Here is a 19355-nt window from a genome sequence, read left to right on the forward strand (position 1 = left end):
GGTCACCGTGATAATGTTGGAATATTGTGGACAACAGCATCTAATAACTCACTTCACTTTGTAACCTGACATGATGATACACTAATAATAAACCTGGTGAGATGTCTACAAGTGCAGATCAGAAAAACTAACCTAGAAACTTAAACTGCACAGCGGGAAAATGGCACAACTGAAAGATTTACACCAGTCCAAGGTACTGTGTCATTCTACTGGAGGATTCAGGATCTCATACACACTCACAGGGACAGTGAGTGAGTGGAAGTTTCTTATCACTGCATACCTACTTGATGTGGGAGGAAAGCCGAAGTGATGAAAGTCTCAGCAATATACTGGTCCACTGGTCCACTTGTAGTGTTATCTACTGGACCTAGGAAGTTGGCCGACACGGGTGGACCTATGAGCACAGCATCCTTCCAAGAAGCCTTCTTTCAGGTGTCTTGGCCACTCTAAGTAGCAGGCCCCTTCAACCCAAATAGAGGCCCACATAATGCAATAAACTTTACAAATACATGTGTATGTAGGTCCCTACTCTCAAATAAGGAAACTTAAAAAAAATTCAACTGTTTGTCGTCTGAAACAGCCTCAAACTTCAATTGAGTTTCCATTTTAAAAAAATACAATGTCAGTACTTGCAATTGTATTATAAGGATAACATAATTTTTCAGGGCATAATAATTTGCAGAAGCCCGAGGTCTCCCTTTAACTGACCATCGATGGAGGGCAGTTGACAGACCGAGGGCTTCTGCAAATGATAATGCCCTGAAAAATAACTTAATAGCTTATCCAAAAATGAACAAAACAACAAACAGCAGGATAAGTTTAGCAGCTGCATAAAAAAACTCACAGGAGAGGTCATTGATTTACAAACAGCACCATCATAGAATGTAATATAAGATGACGTCACAGACAGGAAACATGACGCCTAGGACAAACAAGAGTATAGATAGCAGCCTGCATATTACTAACGACAACCTGCTATCTATTTTTTTGCTATGTGACATCGAGTTACAGTGGCCCACAGATTTCTGATTACATGCAGGAATTATAATGGTAATTCCATCCATTTCAGCTATAATAAACAATATACAGACAAACTATGCCAGTTTCGTCAAGGGCTGTGTATGCTCGAAATGATAGAATTATTTAAACTGAAGTTCAGTACAACGACAAACAAACATGACTTTCATTTTATTCAGGTTTGAAAAGAACAACTTTGAAACAAGCAGAGACATTCACATATAATACACAGGTTTAACATAAAATACTGAAATGTCCTACGTTTAAAGGCAACACAATCATATTCACATTTCAATGATTTACACACTTATTTGTCAGGTATCTTTAGGAAGGAAGGCTACAACAATATCTTAACATTGAAAAGACATGTCGATATTGCCAGATAGAATAAGAAATAAATAAAGACACCAAACTAAGTCATACAAAATACATGACCCATATAAAAACATCTTCCTGAGGCAAGAGAGTTAACTTACTTTAAAAGTCCTGTTTCCACCCTTGCTGAACTAGGCTTAAATTCCTGGGCTCGATCGTAGCGCCACAAGTGTTTATTACGAGTTATGTCACTTCTAAGCCTCTCCTTTGAACCAATCAGATTCCACATCTCATATCACTTACATTTGTTTCAAACAAAATGACAGCGCCCAGTCAAGACAATCTGATCGATAGTCAAGATCTATATTGCGATAAAACGGGTCTTACATCGTGAAGTGCATCAAATCACGCAAGCACCAGTATTAAAAACATGAAAATATCTGGAAAATATCTGTTGACAACGAGTTGGTGGTGCACATGCTTTGCAAATACTGCAATTGAACAAAATCTGCATGACAGTTTACGAACCAGATTTCGATTTTGTTGCGTGATTTTGATTGGACTATGCATAGATTCTTTAGTCCAGCCAAAATGTAACTCCATTATACCAGCCTAGTTCTGCAAGGGTGGAAACTGGACTTTTATAGTCAGTTAACTCCCTTGCCTTGGGAAGATGTATAAAAATCACCAGGATAACATTCAATATTGCAAACACAGATTTTATGTATGCTTCATTGTATTTTAACATCATTATCATTGTACATCAACTGGAGGTTACAAGAGTGCTCTCCCTTGCACAACACACCCTAGCTCAAAATTAAGTCATTCACTGTTCTTGGCAAGAGATATCTTTGATAAACAATTTAAATTATTTTACTTGAATACTGGATATAGGATCATCATAAAATGTGACTTTCTTTCTTCACAGTGACTTTGTCATTAGTCAACTTGAACGTTGACAAAATACAGTGATCCTCACTACAAAGCTACAATTGGGATCCAAATAATTGATAATTTATATAAGATCAGAGGTTTAACCAGGGTGAAGTTGCAGGGGGTAGATGACCAACAGTACAGTACATGCTCTGCCTACCTAACATGATCTATGATGCACGTTACAGAGTTTGAAAAAATATTAGAATAGTACTTTTTTATGATTCATAGTGTAAAAAAATATTTATCGAGTGTTATGTGCTTTATAAAAAACACAATGTATCCCTTCAGCGAATTCAGGTGAATGAACAGGTATAACAAACGTTGTCAATAAAAATATGAAATTTCATATAAAACATCACTGGACAGGATGATTTACCATATAAATTGTATTTCCTGCTCTCCAAGGCATTGTTTTATTTGCTTATATGCAGAGATTAAGATTATCATGAAAATCGGTACAAAACTAAAATGATGGAATACTTTGTATTAAGGAAAGTTTGAATTACATGCAAAAAACAGAAGCAGCCCTATCAGTGCCTTAATTGCTCTAAATACCCCTCAAACTTGAAACATCCCTACACATATGACTTTTTTCTCAGCATCAACTCAACTGCAACCCTCCCATAACATATATCATGTACCATTTTGAATTTAGTAAAACCAACCTCACTGACATTAACTTTTCTGACATCCAAAACTGTCCTACAAAGCAGATACTGCTTGGATAGCATCAAGCTAGGAGATACCACTACAATGAAATTGCATCACAATGCTTTGCAGACCATTGTGACGTCATTAGTACCATAAAGTCACAATCAAATGGCATCACTAATCTCGAGCTCTCTGCCACTGAACTCGGTTAGCTGTTCATGTTACAATCAGGACGCTGGTTATAACTGTTTATAAACTGAAAAAGCAGAAAAATTATTTTGAATGATAAATCCAATTCTTGCTTTGTCTGTTGATAAAAACCGTATTCGACGTAATAAGCGCCCAGGGCGCTCTCCAAATTAGAAACTATGGGGCTCTTATTAGAAAATAATTTTGGAGATATAAAAAGATAAGTTGAAAGATTGTAAATTTTGTGGTTTATGCTGACAGCCTGAAATCATATAAAAGAAGATTCTGTATGTATTATACAAGATAGATATTTTTTCGAGAATTTAATTGCCCATAATTAAGGGTGAATATAACACACGAGTGGGTATTATACACGAATAAATAAGTCTTGTGTATATTGATAAATAGGAAAGGGTGCTAATTGGGATTGTTCACTAACCAATATCTTAGCAAATATAGCCATGGGCGCTTATTAGGGTGGGACGATTATTACGACGAATACATTTTTTTATATCAAAAGACACTCTGGTGAGGTTCTCTATATATTCAATACTCTATCTGATGGAAATATAATCATGGTCAAAGGTTACACACGAGGATCAGTCAACAAGATGCTCAATGTAGGACTTCAAAAACTCACATCCTAGAGCTAACTTCATAAGAAAGTGATTTGCACTTTCAGTCTAAAATACTCATGTCAACAAGTTACAATTACCGGTACACAAATTGATTGTGTTACAACTATATAATCTCGATACCCCACAGTCGACACATGGCGAAACCTGCAATCATGTTATGTTATCAGTGAAGGACAGTGACATTTTGGACTTGATATAAGACAGATATAGATGTAGGAGTTAATGATTGAAATATGCTCTTTTTTTACAAGAACTAAACAAACTACTCCTGATTTGGAGCCATATTTTGTAATTCCCCCTTAAACAGCCTCCCCAAATCTGACAGGATGGCGACCTCACCTTATGCCCCCCTTTCACTACGACCACGAATATCCCGAATCACCCCGAATCTGAAACTTTCAAAATTTGTGATGATTCGGCCAATAATGCAAACTTTTGTGGCTAATTGGGTTGAAAAATACGAAAAATGACAGGAATGGGTTAAAATTCATGTACGAATTACAAAATTCATGTACGGATCATGCACCAATTGTAAGAATCACCTACGACTAAGTTACGAATATGCCGAATGTTAATCAAGACCTCACCTTAGAGATCGTGTCTAATCAGATCTAGACCTCACCCAAGTGATCTTGTCTAATCAGATCAAGACCTCACCCAAGTGATCATGCAAATCCTGTTTGGTCAAACATGTGTTGGACCAACTCAAATTTCTGCAACAGCATAATTATTTTAACACATACTTCATAACCAGTCACCTTGACCTTCAATGACTGTCAAACATATGCCAGATGTACTCCCAAGTGATATCAGAGGGGTGTCACGTGACTGCAAGACATGCAGTGAGCCCATGTCAGTTGGTTGGTTTGTTGTTTAATGCAGCCCTCAGCAATATTCCAGCTATGTGACGGCGGTCTGTAAATAATCGAGTCTGGACCAGACAATCCAGTGATTGACAACATGAGCATGGATCCACACAAATGAGATCGATGACATGCATCAACCAAGTCAGCGAGCCTGACCACCCGATCCGAGCCCATGTCAGAAAAAAAGAAAATAAATAACAAACAAAAAAAAGCCCATGTCAGAAAAAACAGTGTGATGGCAACCTAAAAATTAAGCCAACCCAGTACAAACTCTCTTTTCCTAAAGGAGCTACCCGTTGTATAAAGTCCAAAATTTTGTGAGAAAAAGTTTGGGGGCGTCTTTGGTACAAATATATACATGCACAGTAAATATTTGGTTTTAACAGGCCTCTTAAGTAAAGAATATAATTATATGCCATCATAATTTTATTCTCTGCATAAGGGTCCTGAGTTGCGACTAGTTCTGAAAAACGTAAATATCTGACCAAAAATCACAAATATTATTTTCGGCAAAACAGTATGTTACTTCAGCGACTAGTTCTGTAGAATGTAAAAATCTGACCAAAAATCACAAATATTATTTTCGGCAAATAAGTATGTTACTTCAGTACATAAATCAAGCAATAACAGTTACCAGGACTGTTATAAAAAATATCTCACCACTTATTATTGGATTGGAAGCAGAAAGACAAACCACAACATAATTTGTTGTTGAAGCTAAATAACACTCAATATACAAACAAAGACGAAAAACGATATATTACAAAATAATGTACATCACCGGTATGTGTTACACATTTATCCCCAAGAATCAAGCAAGCAAATGCATGTACTTGGTAAAACTTACAAAAAAGATTTTATATAAGGCTTCAAGCAAGGAATCCAAAGGCATGATACAAATGAGTATGCAATGTTGTACACCTTGAAAGATTTAAGAAAATATGAAAGAATTGTGTTTCCATGACAATGCTAGAGCAAAAACTGACAAAAGGATGAAGTGGTATAAGCATCATGAGTTGGTTAGTGATGGATCTGGTTACTTAGGGACGGTTAGAGCAGCCAGATTCAGAGAAGCACAAGTCTTGTGGTGGAGGGTTGTGAAGAGACTTGAACATATGCACAGCAGACATGCTTCATTAATACTTCATGAATACTTCATGAATACTTCACAGGTTTGTATACACTGTTCCTCCATCACCCATGCATGAACACACTTTAAAGTGTTGGTCAGTAGTTCCCCGAACACGCCATGGTCTGGTTCCAGAGTGATCGGACCGATGAACACCCTGATTACATGGAACAAACAGTCATACTTGCTACAACCTCCCAGTCACTCTACACATTGTTCAGTATCAGGTAATGTAGTGAGTGAGTGAGTTGGGTTTAACACCGCTTTTAACAGTATTCCAGTTATATCACAGCGTATCAGCTTAATGTGGGAGGAAAGCCCGAAGTGATGCAGGTTTCAGACGTTTACCACTTTAGTGAAACCCACGAGCATGGGTATGGTGCTGACAAACCTAGAAACATGATCAGGGCGAACTGGGATTTGAACCTACAATGATAGGTTCCTGGCATGCCCAAAGGACGCAACTTTGCACAGCGACTGGGCCACCCGTGCCCCTGCTTTGTTACTAAACCACATTCGACCAACATGAAGATTTCTCTGAATTGTTTTACAGCAGGAATTGTATTAAGAACAAACTTCATCCAAATTGAAATAGAAGTCCAGGGCCCCTTCCACAAGCAATCCTTGAGGCCAGGTGTTTTATATTTTTGGGATTACGGACCTGCCGACTATTGAGAAAATGTACAAAAAAATAAAATCAGATTTCCATTTTGTTTTCCCTACCTATAGCCGCGTAGTCAGTTATTTTATTTGTTATCATCACCTTTTAATGAAAAACATATGAATTTACCGTTGAAAACTAGTGAAGAGATACATAATCAATCTATGTTGATCTCGAAGCCGAACATGAATAGCCTCCCTTGAAAATTGTCCTTGTTGTAAGTGGTTGAAATGTTATTGTTACAAGGGGCTTTATCGTCACAAATGACTGTCTTTTGAGCACAGAATATGTGCATAAAGTATGCCAGAGGCATTCTGCATTAAAAACAAAATGAATCTGGCTTTTTTTTGCTTTTTTTCCCCCTCCTCCAACCTTGGACTTTGGGCTGAAAAATCTGTAATCTTAAAAAAAAAAAAAAAGCCTGGCCTGAGCTATGATTGTCGTAAGCCTATGTTAAAGTATGGGAGTTATGATCATCTTAGCGCTAAGATCCCTTTGTAGAACGAAGCCCAGGGCTCTGTTCCAAAAGCAATCTATACCACTAAGATGATCGTAACTCCTATATTTTATCATCAGCTTACAAGAGTCACAGTGCTTTGTGGAACAGACCCCAGTCCCAAATCCTACTAGGAAACTTAGCACTAAGACAATTAGAACTCCTAGAGTAAAACATTGGTTTATGATAGTTGTGACCCTAAGACCACTTTGTGGAACGAACCCAAGACACCAAACCAACCTTAGCACTAAGACGATCAGAACTCCCATAACATAACATTGGTTTTTGACAGTTGTAATATCAAGATCACTTTGAGGAACGGGGACCTGATTTCTTGACTTACCCAGCCTTTGTGACTGGGACAGACACGACGGAGTGACATGAGGTGCATGTTGGACACTGATCTACCTACTTACATGACTTAAGTACTTCTGTTGGGAGATGTGCTAAGAAAACCTGGTTATATCAACAAGGTGATCAAGTTGAGGTCAAAACAATCACAATGCTGCCGGTAAACAATAATTTGATGCAGTTGGACAAGGACAGGAAAAACAGATTGTCTTTGGCTATAAATAATCTTTAAATGTTTCTAAAATGACCAGTAACAATACAAAATACTCAAGTGTACAATCATACAGTCTCGGCCATCTGTTGGGGTTATGTCACTTTTGATGGCTTCGAGTTCTGTGTAAACTGACAGACTAGCATCATCAACCAAGTGTCAGCTTTGGGATACTGACACAGAGCACTGCAACCTCAAGCTAAACCAGCAAACTCAAGCTACTGAATGTCCAAAAGGTAATTCTTCAGTAGCCTTGGGACAGGCAATTCGTCCACTTTGGCAGCTAACTGTCTATCCAATGCTTTGTATATCTGCACTCTCGCAATCTGCTTTAGACTCCGCGGATTCTCTGACAACTGGTTGAGGAGACTTAAGAAGTCCTGCCCATTGGCATCTACTGGGTGGTACCTGGCCAGGGTCTTGGCCGCATTGAGACACTCGTAGAGGATGGCATGTTCCATAGTGTTGTAGAAGAGGAGCAGCAGTTCCTGTGCCCGGCCGTCTGTGAACATGGACTCTCGCTCCTTCACTTCATGAATGTAGTGGTTCACAGGCTGGGTTCCTTGCTTCTTCAAAAAGATTGAGCTTTGAGAGTGACAGATGATTGGTTCGGAGGGATACGGTTCAATGTCTGGGTTGGCCCCCCATTGGAGAAGTGTCTTCAGCCACATATGAATGACACAGAAATCTTTGGTTGTCTTAGCCAACATTGTTAATCTCACAAACTCAATGAGAGCATTTCCACTCCCTCCCTTGGGATAAGGGCATGTCCTTGAACTCTTGTGATTTGCATTTAAGCCATATTTAAGGAGAAGACACAAAACTCTGTCCGCAAGTTTGGCATACAGAAATTTTGTAGGTCCATGTTCGTTTATTTTGTCATCCATCTGTGTGGTATCATGTCCAGCCATATCCTCAAGCCTAAAGTACCTCTGACAAACCATGGCTATCAACGTGGCACATGTACCCTGGTTCCCGGCAACAAAGTTCAGCTGTGCACCATTCACAAGCAGCACCTCAAATGCCCCGACAACATCATCTGCTTGAACAATGAGTTCCTCAACAGAGTCACAAAGGAGACAGTTCAGAAGCAGCACAAGAGGACTGTGACCCAACTGACACTGAAAGTTAGGGTTTGCATTGTGCTGGAACAGTATCTTCATGGCTTGCCTGAGAGACCAGTAGTTGTTCTTGTAGTCCTTGATCAAGCAGGTAAATATTGATGTCTGAACACAAGCACATGGGTTATCAGGGTTACAGGATTTCAGGGCAATGTGGAGCATCCTGCTCAGGGCTTGAAGACCGTACCCATTTAACATTGCAGGATCAGCATTAAAGGAGAGCAGGGTCTTCAAAGCATTCACAACCTGTTGCTGATAGTTCTCCTGCAAAAAGCTTCTTGGCACTTTCCTTAGACTAAGCTTCGCATAATTCCCTCCAGTGTAGGAGATGTGGGAGACTAGCATGTGGAGCGCTGTCTCTCCAAGAGTTGTCAAAGCATTGATGTCCTGTTCAATTCCAGTGGTGAGAAGATATTTTGTTGTATCATGGATTGAAAACAAGCCATCAATGTTCATTCTGTACAGTCTGTGCAAAGCTGTTTCGTGAAGCTTCCTTGACACCAGATGCAAGTCTGCTCCACTGTCCACAAGTATCTTCACACACTCTCTACCCCAAGGAACAGCTGTGAGCAAAGGAGTGTCTCCATCAGCATTGTACTCATTAATGCACTGAGGGTAATGCTTCAAGAAGTAAGAAATGCAACCAGCTGCTCCTTCTCTGCAAGCAAAATGCAACATATTTACAGGGGAAACTGAACCAGTCTTTGACTTTCCTTTGGCAAAACTTAACATAAGGTCCAAGCAATCAATATGACTTTGACTAATTGCACACTCTATAGCACTATGTTTGTTTCTCTGGCAGTTGTAAATGGGAACTTGGGTAAAGCCGAACAAAAAGTTCTGATGGCCAGTTGGCTGGTGGGAGTCAGGATAGCACATGCCGACAACATCTGCTGGAGCTTCTCCAGACTGCAGGAGTATTTCTATGATACTTTTGTGACCCAGGAAGGCTGCTATGTGTAACGGAGGACTACACGAGTACCGGTTGGGACAGTGCTGCTTCCTCAAAACCATCATCACCAGGCCCTTGAGATGCTTGATCACGGCATGCTGCAGGATATCAAATCCATCAATGGGATCAACCACACACAGAAGATCCTCATCTTCAGGCAGAGACTCTATCAGACTGTGGACCTGTTTCAAAGTCCTTGAGTCAGAACTGTGTATCAGAAGATCCAAGGCTTGGTAGATCTTTCCTGTTGTTTCCCTTGAGGGCTTCTTAAGGTTCTGCCCATATATGAGACTGAGTGGCCAGGATCCCTTGAAATACTGACACAGAGAGTACACATAGCTGTATGTTACTTCCATGAAGGTACCCATCCTTAACTCCAGGCAGTGCTGCCAGTCACTTGCAAGTGCATCTGGAATAACAAATAAATATAATTGAAAAACACTCATGACCACAACATCAAAAGAATGATGATGATGACAAAATAAAATGTGATGTGAACATCATGCTGTCAGTTACATTGATCCAGCATCAATACACAGGGTGTTTCCCCTAAAACTAGGATCAGTGTATTTGATACAACTATACCATGCTATACATGCAACTATACCATGCTATACATACAACTATACCATGCTATACATGCAACTATACCATGCTATACATGCAACTATACCATGCTATACATGCAACTATACCATGCTATACATACAACTATATCATGCTATACATGCAACTATACCATGCTATACATGCAACTATACCATGCTATACATGCAACTATACCATGCTATACATGCAACTATACCATGCTATACATGCAGCTATACCATGCTATACATACAACTATACCATGCTATACATACAGCTATACCATGCTATACATGCAACTACTGTGAGCACCACAAATATGGCTTAGGTCTAAATAACTTAATAAAACACAAAAAAAACATTGTCACATAGGGCATAAAAGTCAAAATAGCAGTGAAAATTATACTGAGGATTCCTCAGTGATAACACCAGGTGTTAAAGAAATACCATACCTTTTGAAACACAAGCAACATTTTCATTCCATAAAACAGTGAATGTGAGTGAGGTGGGTTTAACGCCGCTTTTAACAGTATTACAGTTATATCGCGGCGTGTCAGCTTAATGTTGGAGGAAAGCCCGAAGTGATGCAGGTCTGAGATGTTTAAAATATTAAACCTTGAGCTGGGGAAAGCCTTTGGGCTTTGATGGCGTAATTTCGTCAGAGATGAGTTCCCATATAGTGAGTGAGTTAGTTGGGTTTAACGCCACTTTTAACATTATTCCAGTTACATCACGGCATTGTTCCCATATAAGCCCATCAGGGAGACAACAACATCCAGCTTGTTGGCCTCATCCGACATCCCCTTTCCTGTAGATGTTGACATGGTGTCGTGTATGAACTAGCTTCCGAAGTTCACTGGTCAGGAGTCTTGTTAATTCAAACTGTGGCAAGTCCATATCATATCATGGCCGCCATTTTGCAATATGTATTAAAATAGTCTGGACATAATTATGCTAAACAATGGCGAAGCTGATAAGTTGCTTGGTGTACTCTACCTTTGTCTGATGTTTGTGGTGGTTCATAGATTTTATACATTGCATGGAAACTGGGAACAAAACGACACCAGATTTTGACACTAAATGATGGCTTAACTGACAAAATGATTCATAGAAAATACTAGAAATAAATAAATATTGAATAGAATTTTCAAATAGACAGTCAGGCTAGCTTTACGGAAATGTTACCAGCCCAATTAAACAATAAGTAACAGGCCTTTGGCTTAAAACTTTGTCTGCTTAGTAAATTCGAATTTACTCACCAGTTCACGAGAAACTCAGATTAGATAAACTCAGTGTCATGAGCATGTCAATAAATAACGTTAAACACAGCTTGTCATTATCAATTGCAATGGCTGAGCAACAGGCCAAAAAAAGTGGTATCGCACTTAGCAGAAAGATTTAGCTGAGAAGTATGGCATCAGTAAGCAAAGACTACCAGCAGCAGCAAATAAAGCTTCATTTTATCTTTAGTCCAACTTTTTGTACTCTGTGTAACCTTGACCTTGCCGTTAACTTTTTACCAGTAAAAGAGCTGTGAAGACACAGTTCAGAATAGGTCTTCAGCAACCCATGCTTGCCAACTATGCTTGTCGTAAGAGGCGATAACGTGATGGGTGGTCAGGCTTGCTGACTTGGTTGATGCATGTCATCGTATTCAAATTGCATGGATCGATGCTCATGATGTCAATCACTGGATTGTCTGGTCCAGACTCGATTAGTTACAGACCACCGTCATATAGCTGGAATATTGCTGAGTGCAGCGTTAAACAAAAAACAAACAAAATTGAATAGAAAACTTACAAAGCACATAGCCCAGGAACAGCTGTAAGATTCAACCTGCAAGGCACAACACTACTGGCCTCCTATAGCCTAGAGCTCCACACACACAGCAGAACATGCTCACACATAGCAACACAGATAGTCCACACAGGTGATAACCCTGACTACATGCTTCCCAGCAGATACTGAAGTGACCTAGCCATGAGTTATATCACTGCTATAGATAGCCTTCTTGTAAGATTATTGACTGTTTACAATCTTTATGTTGACACATCAAGTCTTTGAAAGGCATTTAGGAGCGATACACATAAGGTAGAGAACTTCTGGGTGTCAACTCTTTTTTTGGAGGAAAACAACGTTTCGGAGTATACACTGACTCCTTCATAAGCTGACATCCATAAGTTCTCTTCCTTAGGTTGACACACGTTGCTCAATGCTGTAAAGATGCTGAGAGCAGTTGACACAGCAAAATCTTAGAAATTTGTAATTTTCATATTGAATTGAACATTGGCTTACAGATACTAGTGAGTGATAACACTGCTCTGACCAGGGTCCTCTTGCACAAAGCGATCTTAGCGCTACAATTATTGTAAATCCTTAAGACCGCAATCTTAGGCTTCGGCTACAATCGTCATCCACTTGCACAAAGCGATTGTAGGCTAAGATCATTGTAAGCTACAATCGAAACTTACAATTGGTCTGGACCAATCTTAAGAAGCTAAGATCGTTGCAGTCCCTGAATAAACTTGACAAAATGGCGTGCAAGGCTTTGTCTGTTTCATATTAATAATCTGCTTTACGTTCAAACATTGCCTCTTTTTTTTATAAACTTTATCATTCAAATCGACACTTTAACCACATGAAGAACGCACCACAGATTTAACGTCAGAAATATCGTTAATTACCACAGTTAAACACGTAACTATCGAGTCGATAGTTAAAAGGAATATTCCCATCTGACTCAATACTGAAAGAAATGTAAAACAACATACCTTTTCGCTAAACAAGGGAAGAATAAAAACCTAAGTCGTCCCTCAAGCGATTTGCAACGTCCGTGACCTTCTCGATAAATCAAGGGCAGCTAATCTTAGTTTATACTCTAGATGGGAGTGGTTTCCCTTTGTATAAGCCCGTAGAGTACAATCAACATGTACCTTACCCAGTGAATCAATGTTGTTGAATTGCTGAGCTGCCCCTATATTTCTTTTGGGTCACATTCGTGTCAGTTATTTTGTCTTTAGTTTATCATTGAATTAATCTACAAATAAATACAACCTGAAGACCAAATCATACATGTTTAAATCTAAAATCAAAAGGGACGGGGACGAGCGGTTAAATATCAGAATTTAAAAGAAAAAAAATACAAGTATTCATCAAACAAGCAAAAATACATGATGAAACATTTACATTTTTTTGCAAAACATCCCATAAAGAGCTAAAATAAAATTCACACCTTTTGAAAAAAAAAATTAAGACCAAGTTAATGTATATAAACAATTGCTTTCTCGAAAGTACATTATTCAATAATCTTATTTGCCGTCTATGCGTTTTTGAAATTTTCCGTCTTTCTGTGTTTTGAAATGGTAGCCATAACATCCTTTGTTGTAGCAACGAAACGAAAACATGAGGGATATATTTAGGATTTTACGAAAAGCTCCGCCAAATAGATGACGATCATGCATTTACAAGTTATGGTTTTAGGAAATATCATTATTATTAATTTAATTTTCATAATAATTGTGTTACTAAATAATGTATTTATTTGTATTTCAATACTTTGAGTAGGTATTTCTCTTGTTGAAATAGAAAACAATTCCTAAATCACGAAGTATTAATGTGGACAAGAACATATGCCTTCATTCTAGTAATCGTTTCCTTTAAATAATTGGGACCTTTCTTTAAACTGTGCAAAGTGCGATGGATGAAGGTACATGTGTCGTTACCGGTTCCACTTATTGTATGCGCAGCAAACTATACGCCTTTGCAGACAACTGTAGACAGGAGTCGAGTTTAAAATATTCTTACCTCCACCGTTGAAGATTTCAATCTTAGCTAAGATCGCGATCTTAAATCCAAGCGGTCTTACAATCGCGCTAAGATCGGTTTGTGCAAGTGGAATAGGACACTTGTATGGTGATTGTAAAGTTGATTGTAGCCGCCTAAGATCGATTGTAACTAAGATTGTTCTGTGCAAGTGGGTCCAGGACTTCAGATACAGCAAACTTCATATCAACTGTGGGAAAACATCATGAAGTGATGCAGGTCTCAGGCTAGACTCGAACAAGTTTCTAAGGCAATAATTATTAATTGCAATCATAAGTCCTAGATTATGTAAATAATGAAAACAAGTTGTCCCTATAGGAGACTGGAGTCCTCAGATGTACTGTCCACATGTCTAGACTTGCCTATTTGGAGGATAGAATAATGACACATGCATGGACCTTTCTTTCAGTACAGCTTTGGAGCAAGGCTAGTCTCTTTGGAGAAACTCTAGCCTTGCTCCAAGGCCATACTAAATAATATTTCCATGGATGTATAAGTAATTCTATCCTTATATCTAGAAAAGCAGACAGTCAGGCAGTCAGTCGTTTACATTGACAGATGGTTCTTATTATGTTTATAATCTAGAAATTATGATTTATACTAATAATTATTAATCTTCTTTTGTGTTCATTCCCATTGGGGAATTCAAATAACATCACAATCATCACAATCATAATCAGGATTAATCTGGGGCTTGAAGCCATGATTATTAACTTATCAGTGCAACCTGTTTTAATCTGGTGCAACAAGATTTGTATTTAAACATGTTAACTGTTGTTTCTCAAATCGCACTGTGAATATTTCAGTGATTTACCGTATAGTGACCTGACCTGAACAAAACACTGCCTTGACATAAGACATTGGAGTAGGTCATAACAGTACAGTTTCCTGTGTTTCTACACGGGGATGTGACTGTGGACACAAATACATCATTCATATGTGCTGCTTTCAAGGTCCTTGACACAGTAGGTCCCCAGTACCCCGGGCAGGGTAGGACCCCAGTACCCCAGGAAAGGTAGGTCCCCAGTACCCAAGGCAGAGTAGGACCCCAGTACCCCAGGAAAGTTAGGTCCCCAGTACCCCAAGAAAGGTAGGTCCCCAGTACCCCAGGCAGAGTAGGTCCCCAGTACCCCAAGAAAGGTAGGTCCCCAGTACCCCAGACAGGGTAGGTCCCCAGTACCACGGGCAAAGTAGGACCCCAGTACCCCGGGCAGGGTAGGACCCCAGTACCCCAGGAAAGGTAGGTCTCCAGTACCCCGGGCAGAGTAGGATCCCAGTACCCCGTGCAGGGTAGGTCCCCAGTAACACAGGCAAAGTAGGACCCCAGTACCCCGTGCAGGGTAGGTCCCCAGTACCCCAGGAAAGGTAAATCCCCAGTACCCCAGGCAGAGTAGGACCCCAGTACCCCAGGAAAGGTAAGTCCCCAATACCCCAGACAGGGTAGTTCCCCAGTACCCCGGGCAGGGTAGGTCCCCAGTACCCCAGGCAGGGTAGGTCCCCAGTACCCCGGGCAGGGTAGGTCCCCAGTACCCCAGACAGAGTAGGACCCCAGTACCCCAAGAAAGGTAGGTCCCCAGTACCCCAGACAGGGTAGGTCCCCAGTACCCCGGGCAGGGTAGGTCCCCAGTACCCCAGACAGGGTAGGTCCCCAGTACCCCGGGCAAGGTAGGTCCCCAGTACCCCGGGCAGGGTAGGTCCCCAGTACCCCGTGCAGGGAAGGTCCCCAGTACCCCAGACAGGGGAGGTCCCCAGTACCCCGTGCAGGGAAGGTCCCCAGTACCCCGGGCAGGGTAGGTCCCCAGTACCCCAGACAGGGTAGGTCCCGAGTAAACCAGGCTTGCCGTCTGAGTGTACAGAACTGCTATTCCATCTGTGTGTACAGATCTATCCAATTTTATCTATATAAACATAATATTGCTGACACCAGCATAAAAAACTCACACCCTGCAATGCCTGATGAAAAGAAAAACCCTTCTCTGACAAACATGAATACTTGATAAATCATAACCAGATTCAGCATGTTATCCATAACTTAATACCTGTCAGTGTAAACAACCTGCATCTCCACACATAACTGATAAGGATAATATTCACAAAAGTGATAACAATGTGAAAGACAAAGAAAGATGGACGTGAATTATCTGACCTTCTGACAATCAAAGATCCAGGCCTTGGTCCCCGGTACCCACTCTGTATATGTGTCCAGAAACGGGAGATAGCTATTATCTCCACCCTCGGTGTGCTCTCTTAGGGGATGACACTCAAGTTTATCAGGCCACAGTTCGGAGCAGTCAGTACATGAAGTTCTCTAACTAGATCACCCTTCATACACTGAATCAGTGAGTTGTTCTGTTCAGGGAATGTGTACATAACCTCAGACAGGTCAAGTCTGTTATAGTTTATAGCACGGTAAAACGGCATACATAAAACGCATTTTTTTAATTTAACACCAAATGTGAAGGATTCGTGATCCAATGGGGAAATAGAGAGGCTTGAAAGTGAATCTACTGTCTGGGGAAATAGAGACGGCTTTAAGGTGACATCTACTGTCTGGTGAACTTGGGATGTCTTGAAGGTGCAATCTACTGTCTGGGGAACTTGGGATGTCTTGAAGGTGCAATCTACTGTCTGGGGAACTTTGGATGTCTTGAAGGTGCAATCTACCGTCTGGGGAACTAGGGATGTCTTGAAGGAGCAATCTACTGTCTGGGGAACTTAGGAAGTCTTGAAGGTGACATCTACTGTCTGGAGAACTAGGGATGTCTTGAAGGTGACATCTACTGTCTGGGGAACTAGGGATGTCTTGAAGGTGAAGGTCAATATGGAAAACATGCTTTTTTTTGTTTCAAGACAAGTCATATGATATGATGGAATTGTACTACATAAATATGAAATAATAAAGAAATAGATGTCCCTATCTAAGATATTAAATTATCCCTTAGTTCTCTGCATTCACCTGATTGTGTAATTTGATTAATGTTGCCCAATTATTTGAAAATTTGACACCTTTTTGTTTGACGTCATTGCTTGTTTTGTCCCTGATGACTTTGGAGAAAGATGACACTGGACGAGTGATTAATACATATCTCACATAATTTCGTTCATAGTATGAAAAAAGTTAATTCGTAAAACACAACATAAAATTACTGTTATAACCATGTGAATAATGTCTTCAATAGATGAAAAGAGACAGGTTGATTATGTATCTTAATTTGATGAGACGAGCACATGCTAGGCATCAATTTTACATTTTTTACATAATATACTCAAATAAATATGTAACAAAACCCTTTCCATATTCTCATGAAATCTCTGCCCAAAGCAGAATCCATGGTACGATTTCAACATTATCATGAAACAAACAGCAGATTATTTCAAAGTTTCATAACTATTTGGCCTAGATAGACATGATCTATGTATCGTATTCGACGTAACAAGCGCCCCGCTTTAATAAGCGCCCACGGCGATATTTGCTAATAAATTGGGTAGTGAACAATCCCAATTAGCACCCCTTCGGATTGATCAATGTACACAAGACTTATTTATTCGCGTATAATAATTACTCATGTGTTATATGCACCCTTAATTATAGGCAATTAAATTCTGGAAAAATATATCTGTCGTATATAAACATTTCAGACTGTCAGAGTAGACCACTAAATTTATCTTTCAACTCTGTTTTATTTCCACCAAAATAATATTCTAATAAGAGCCTACTATTTCTAATTTTGAGAGTGCCCTGGGCGCTTATTATGTCGAATACGATATGTTATGATATTCAACATTAATAAATATCCATAGTGTTGTTCATTGTGTGAAAACATACATTATGATTTAAGGTGAGGTGAGTTGAGGTAAGGTGAAATGGGTTTTAATGTCACGTTCAAGATTATTGTACTATTACCGCTATGGCATGCATGCACGCGAGTGTGCGTGTGTATGTGTGCACTTATGTGTGCTTGTATTAGTCAATGATGTTTGTGTGCGTGATGTATTTTGAGTTTTATTTGACTTCAAAGTAGGGATTGAAGAGGACGAATATATGTGGCATCCAGGCCTACAGTAAATTCATGAGTAACTTCCCTTGCAAGTGTCTGGCTACAGATCTGAGGGTGTGAACGTGTCCGGCTACATACATCAGCATGTTGAACAATGTGAGGAAATCTAAGTAGGATAGCAGAACAAAATAGTTTGGAAACTAGTTAAAAACTATGGCATCGCAACAGGAACCTTTATAGACATCTCTCTTGATCTACTGCCGAGTTTAAACTCTTTTAGTTTGGATGTCTAAATCCATGGAGCTGTAAAAGTACAATTCTAAAAAAATGTACCCAGAAAAGTACAGCACAATAAGTACTCCCCGAAGTCTTCACTAGATTGAATGACATCCGAATGAACGACCTGATTCCAACTTTCTGGGAAGCAATATTGCACCCGGTAAGTCCCCCTTTAAAATCCAAAATGAAAACAAGGGTGACAGAAAGATGGTAAACGACACCGTTATTGGCATCTTGACGGTTCTGAATCAAACTGTTTGTTTTATTCGTGCACGTCATGTCGACGGTTATAAACACGCAGTGCAAGTGCCCGTGACATTCACATCAACAAGGATCACCACGACATGATAATCCTGAATGCATAAAAAGTTCCGGATGTGGCAATCTTGGGTAAGGCTATTCCGGCCACCTTGAGGTGAGAACTAAAGCAGATAAACTACAGCTTACCCGAGGGTTATACTGCAAAAACACACCCTTACAATGTCACTTACTTCATCCACGCTTGCAGACATACTCGAGGCTTGCTGTCAACTGTACAAATCTCCACACTCATCCTGATGTATGGTTAAACTCATTGAACGACCTTCACCTTGTACCCATGTGTGTTGACGATCATAGTCTGGGAAGCTGGGTCAAAGTATGGAAGCCTGTCGGTGTGAAAACCGTAAAATGTGAATATCATCTGGACGCTGTCGACTGGTTGCTAGTTTTCATGAATGTGTGTCGTGTATTTTCGTCCGAGCATGTGAACCTTGATATTTTTAAGGAAATGATTAGAGAATAAGCAACGAACTACGAGGAATCACGAATTATAATTATGTCGCGAGTGAATGAATGGTGGGCGATTCACAGCATTCATTTACGAGGTGTGGATAATCCGTAACTTCATGTTTCCAGTTGGTTATTCTGTATTTTACAGTTTGATATGTTAAGAGAGAAAATTAAGAAAAGTCGTATGAAATGTCAATCCTTCTGAGAAACTTAATAAAGGCAGAGACCATATGGTCTCTGATAAAGGGGGCGGTCGGGTAGCCTAGTGGTTAAAGCGTTCGCTCGTCACGCCGAAGACCCGGGTTCGATTCCCGACATGGGTGCAATGTGTGAAGCCCATTTCTGGTGTCGCCGTGATATTGCT

The 19355-nt window shown here is 39.9% G+C and overlaps 1 protein-coding gene across 3 annotated transcripts; it reads right to left on the minus strand.

The window, feature by feature from the left end:
• Positions 1–1182: 1182 nt before the first annotated feature.
• Positions 1183–18800, minus strand: LOC139474076 (uncharacterized). Of its 3 annotated transcripts, none has more exons than XM_071256935.1 (2): positions 18712–18800; positions 1183–9942 (listed from the first exon to the last, which is right to left on the minus strand). In XM_071256935.1, exon 2 carries the CDS (start codon positions 9899–9901, stop codon positions 7679–7681), a length of 2223 nt encoding a protein of 740 aa, XP_071113036.1. In that variant the 5' UTR covers positions 9902–9942; positions 18712–18800; the 3' UTR covers positions 1183–7678. The 3 variants fall into 3 exon arrangements, with proteins under 3 accessions (XP_071113036.1, XP_071113038.1, XP_071113037.1); XM_071256937.1 differs by having other exon boundaries at positions 18700–18782; XM_071256936.1 differs by having other exon boundaries at positions 18668–18728.
• Positions 18801–19355: the final 555 nt, after the last annotated feature.

This window comes from Haliotis cracherodii, unplaced genomic scaffold, assembly GCF_022045235.1.
Source record: "Haliotis cracherodii isolate W230 unplaced genomic scaffold, xgHalCrac1.p SCAF_3, whole genome shotgun sequence".
Taxonomy (NCBI): Eukaryota; Metazoa; Mollusca; class Gastropoda; order Lepetellida; family Haliotidae; genus Haliotis; species Haliotis cracherodii.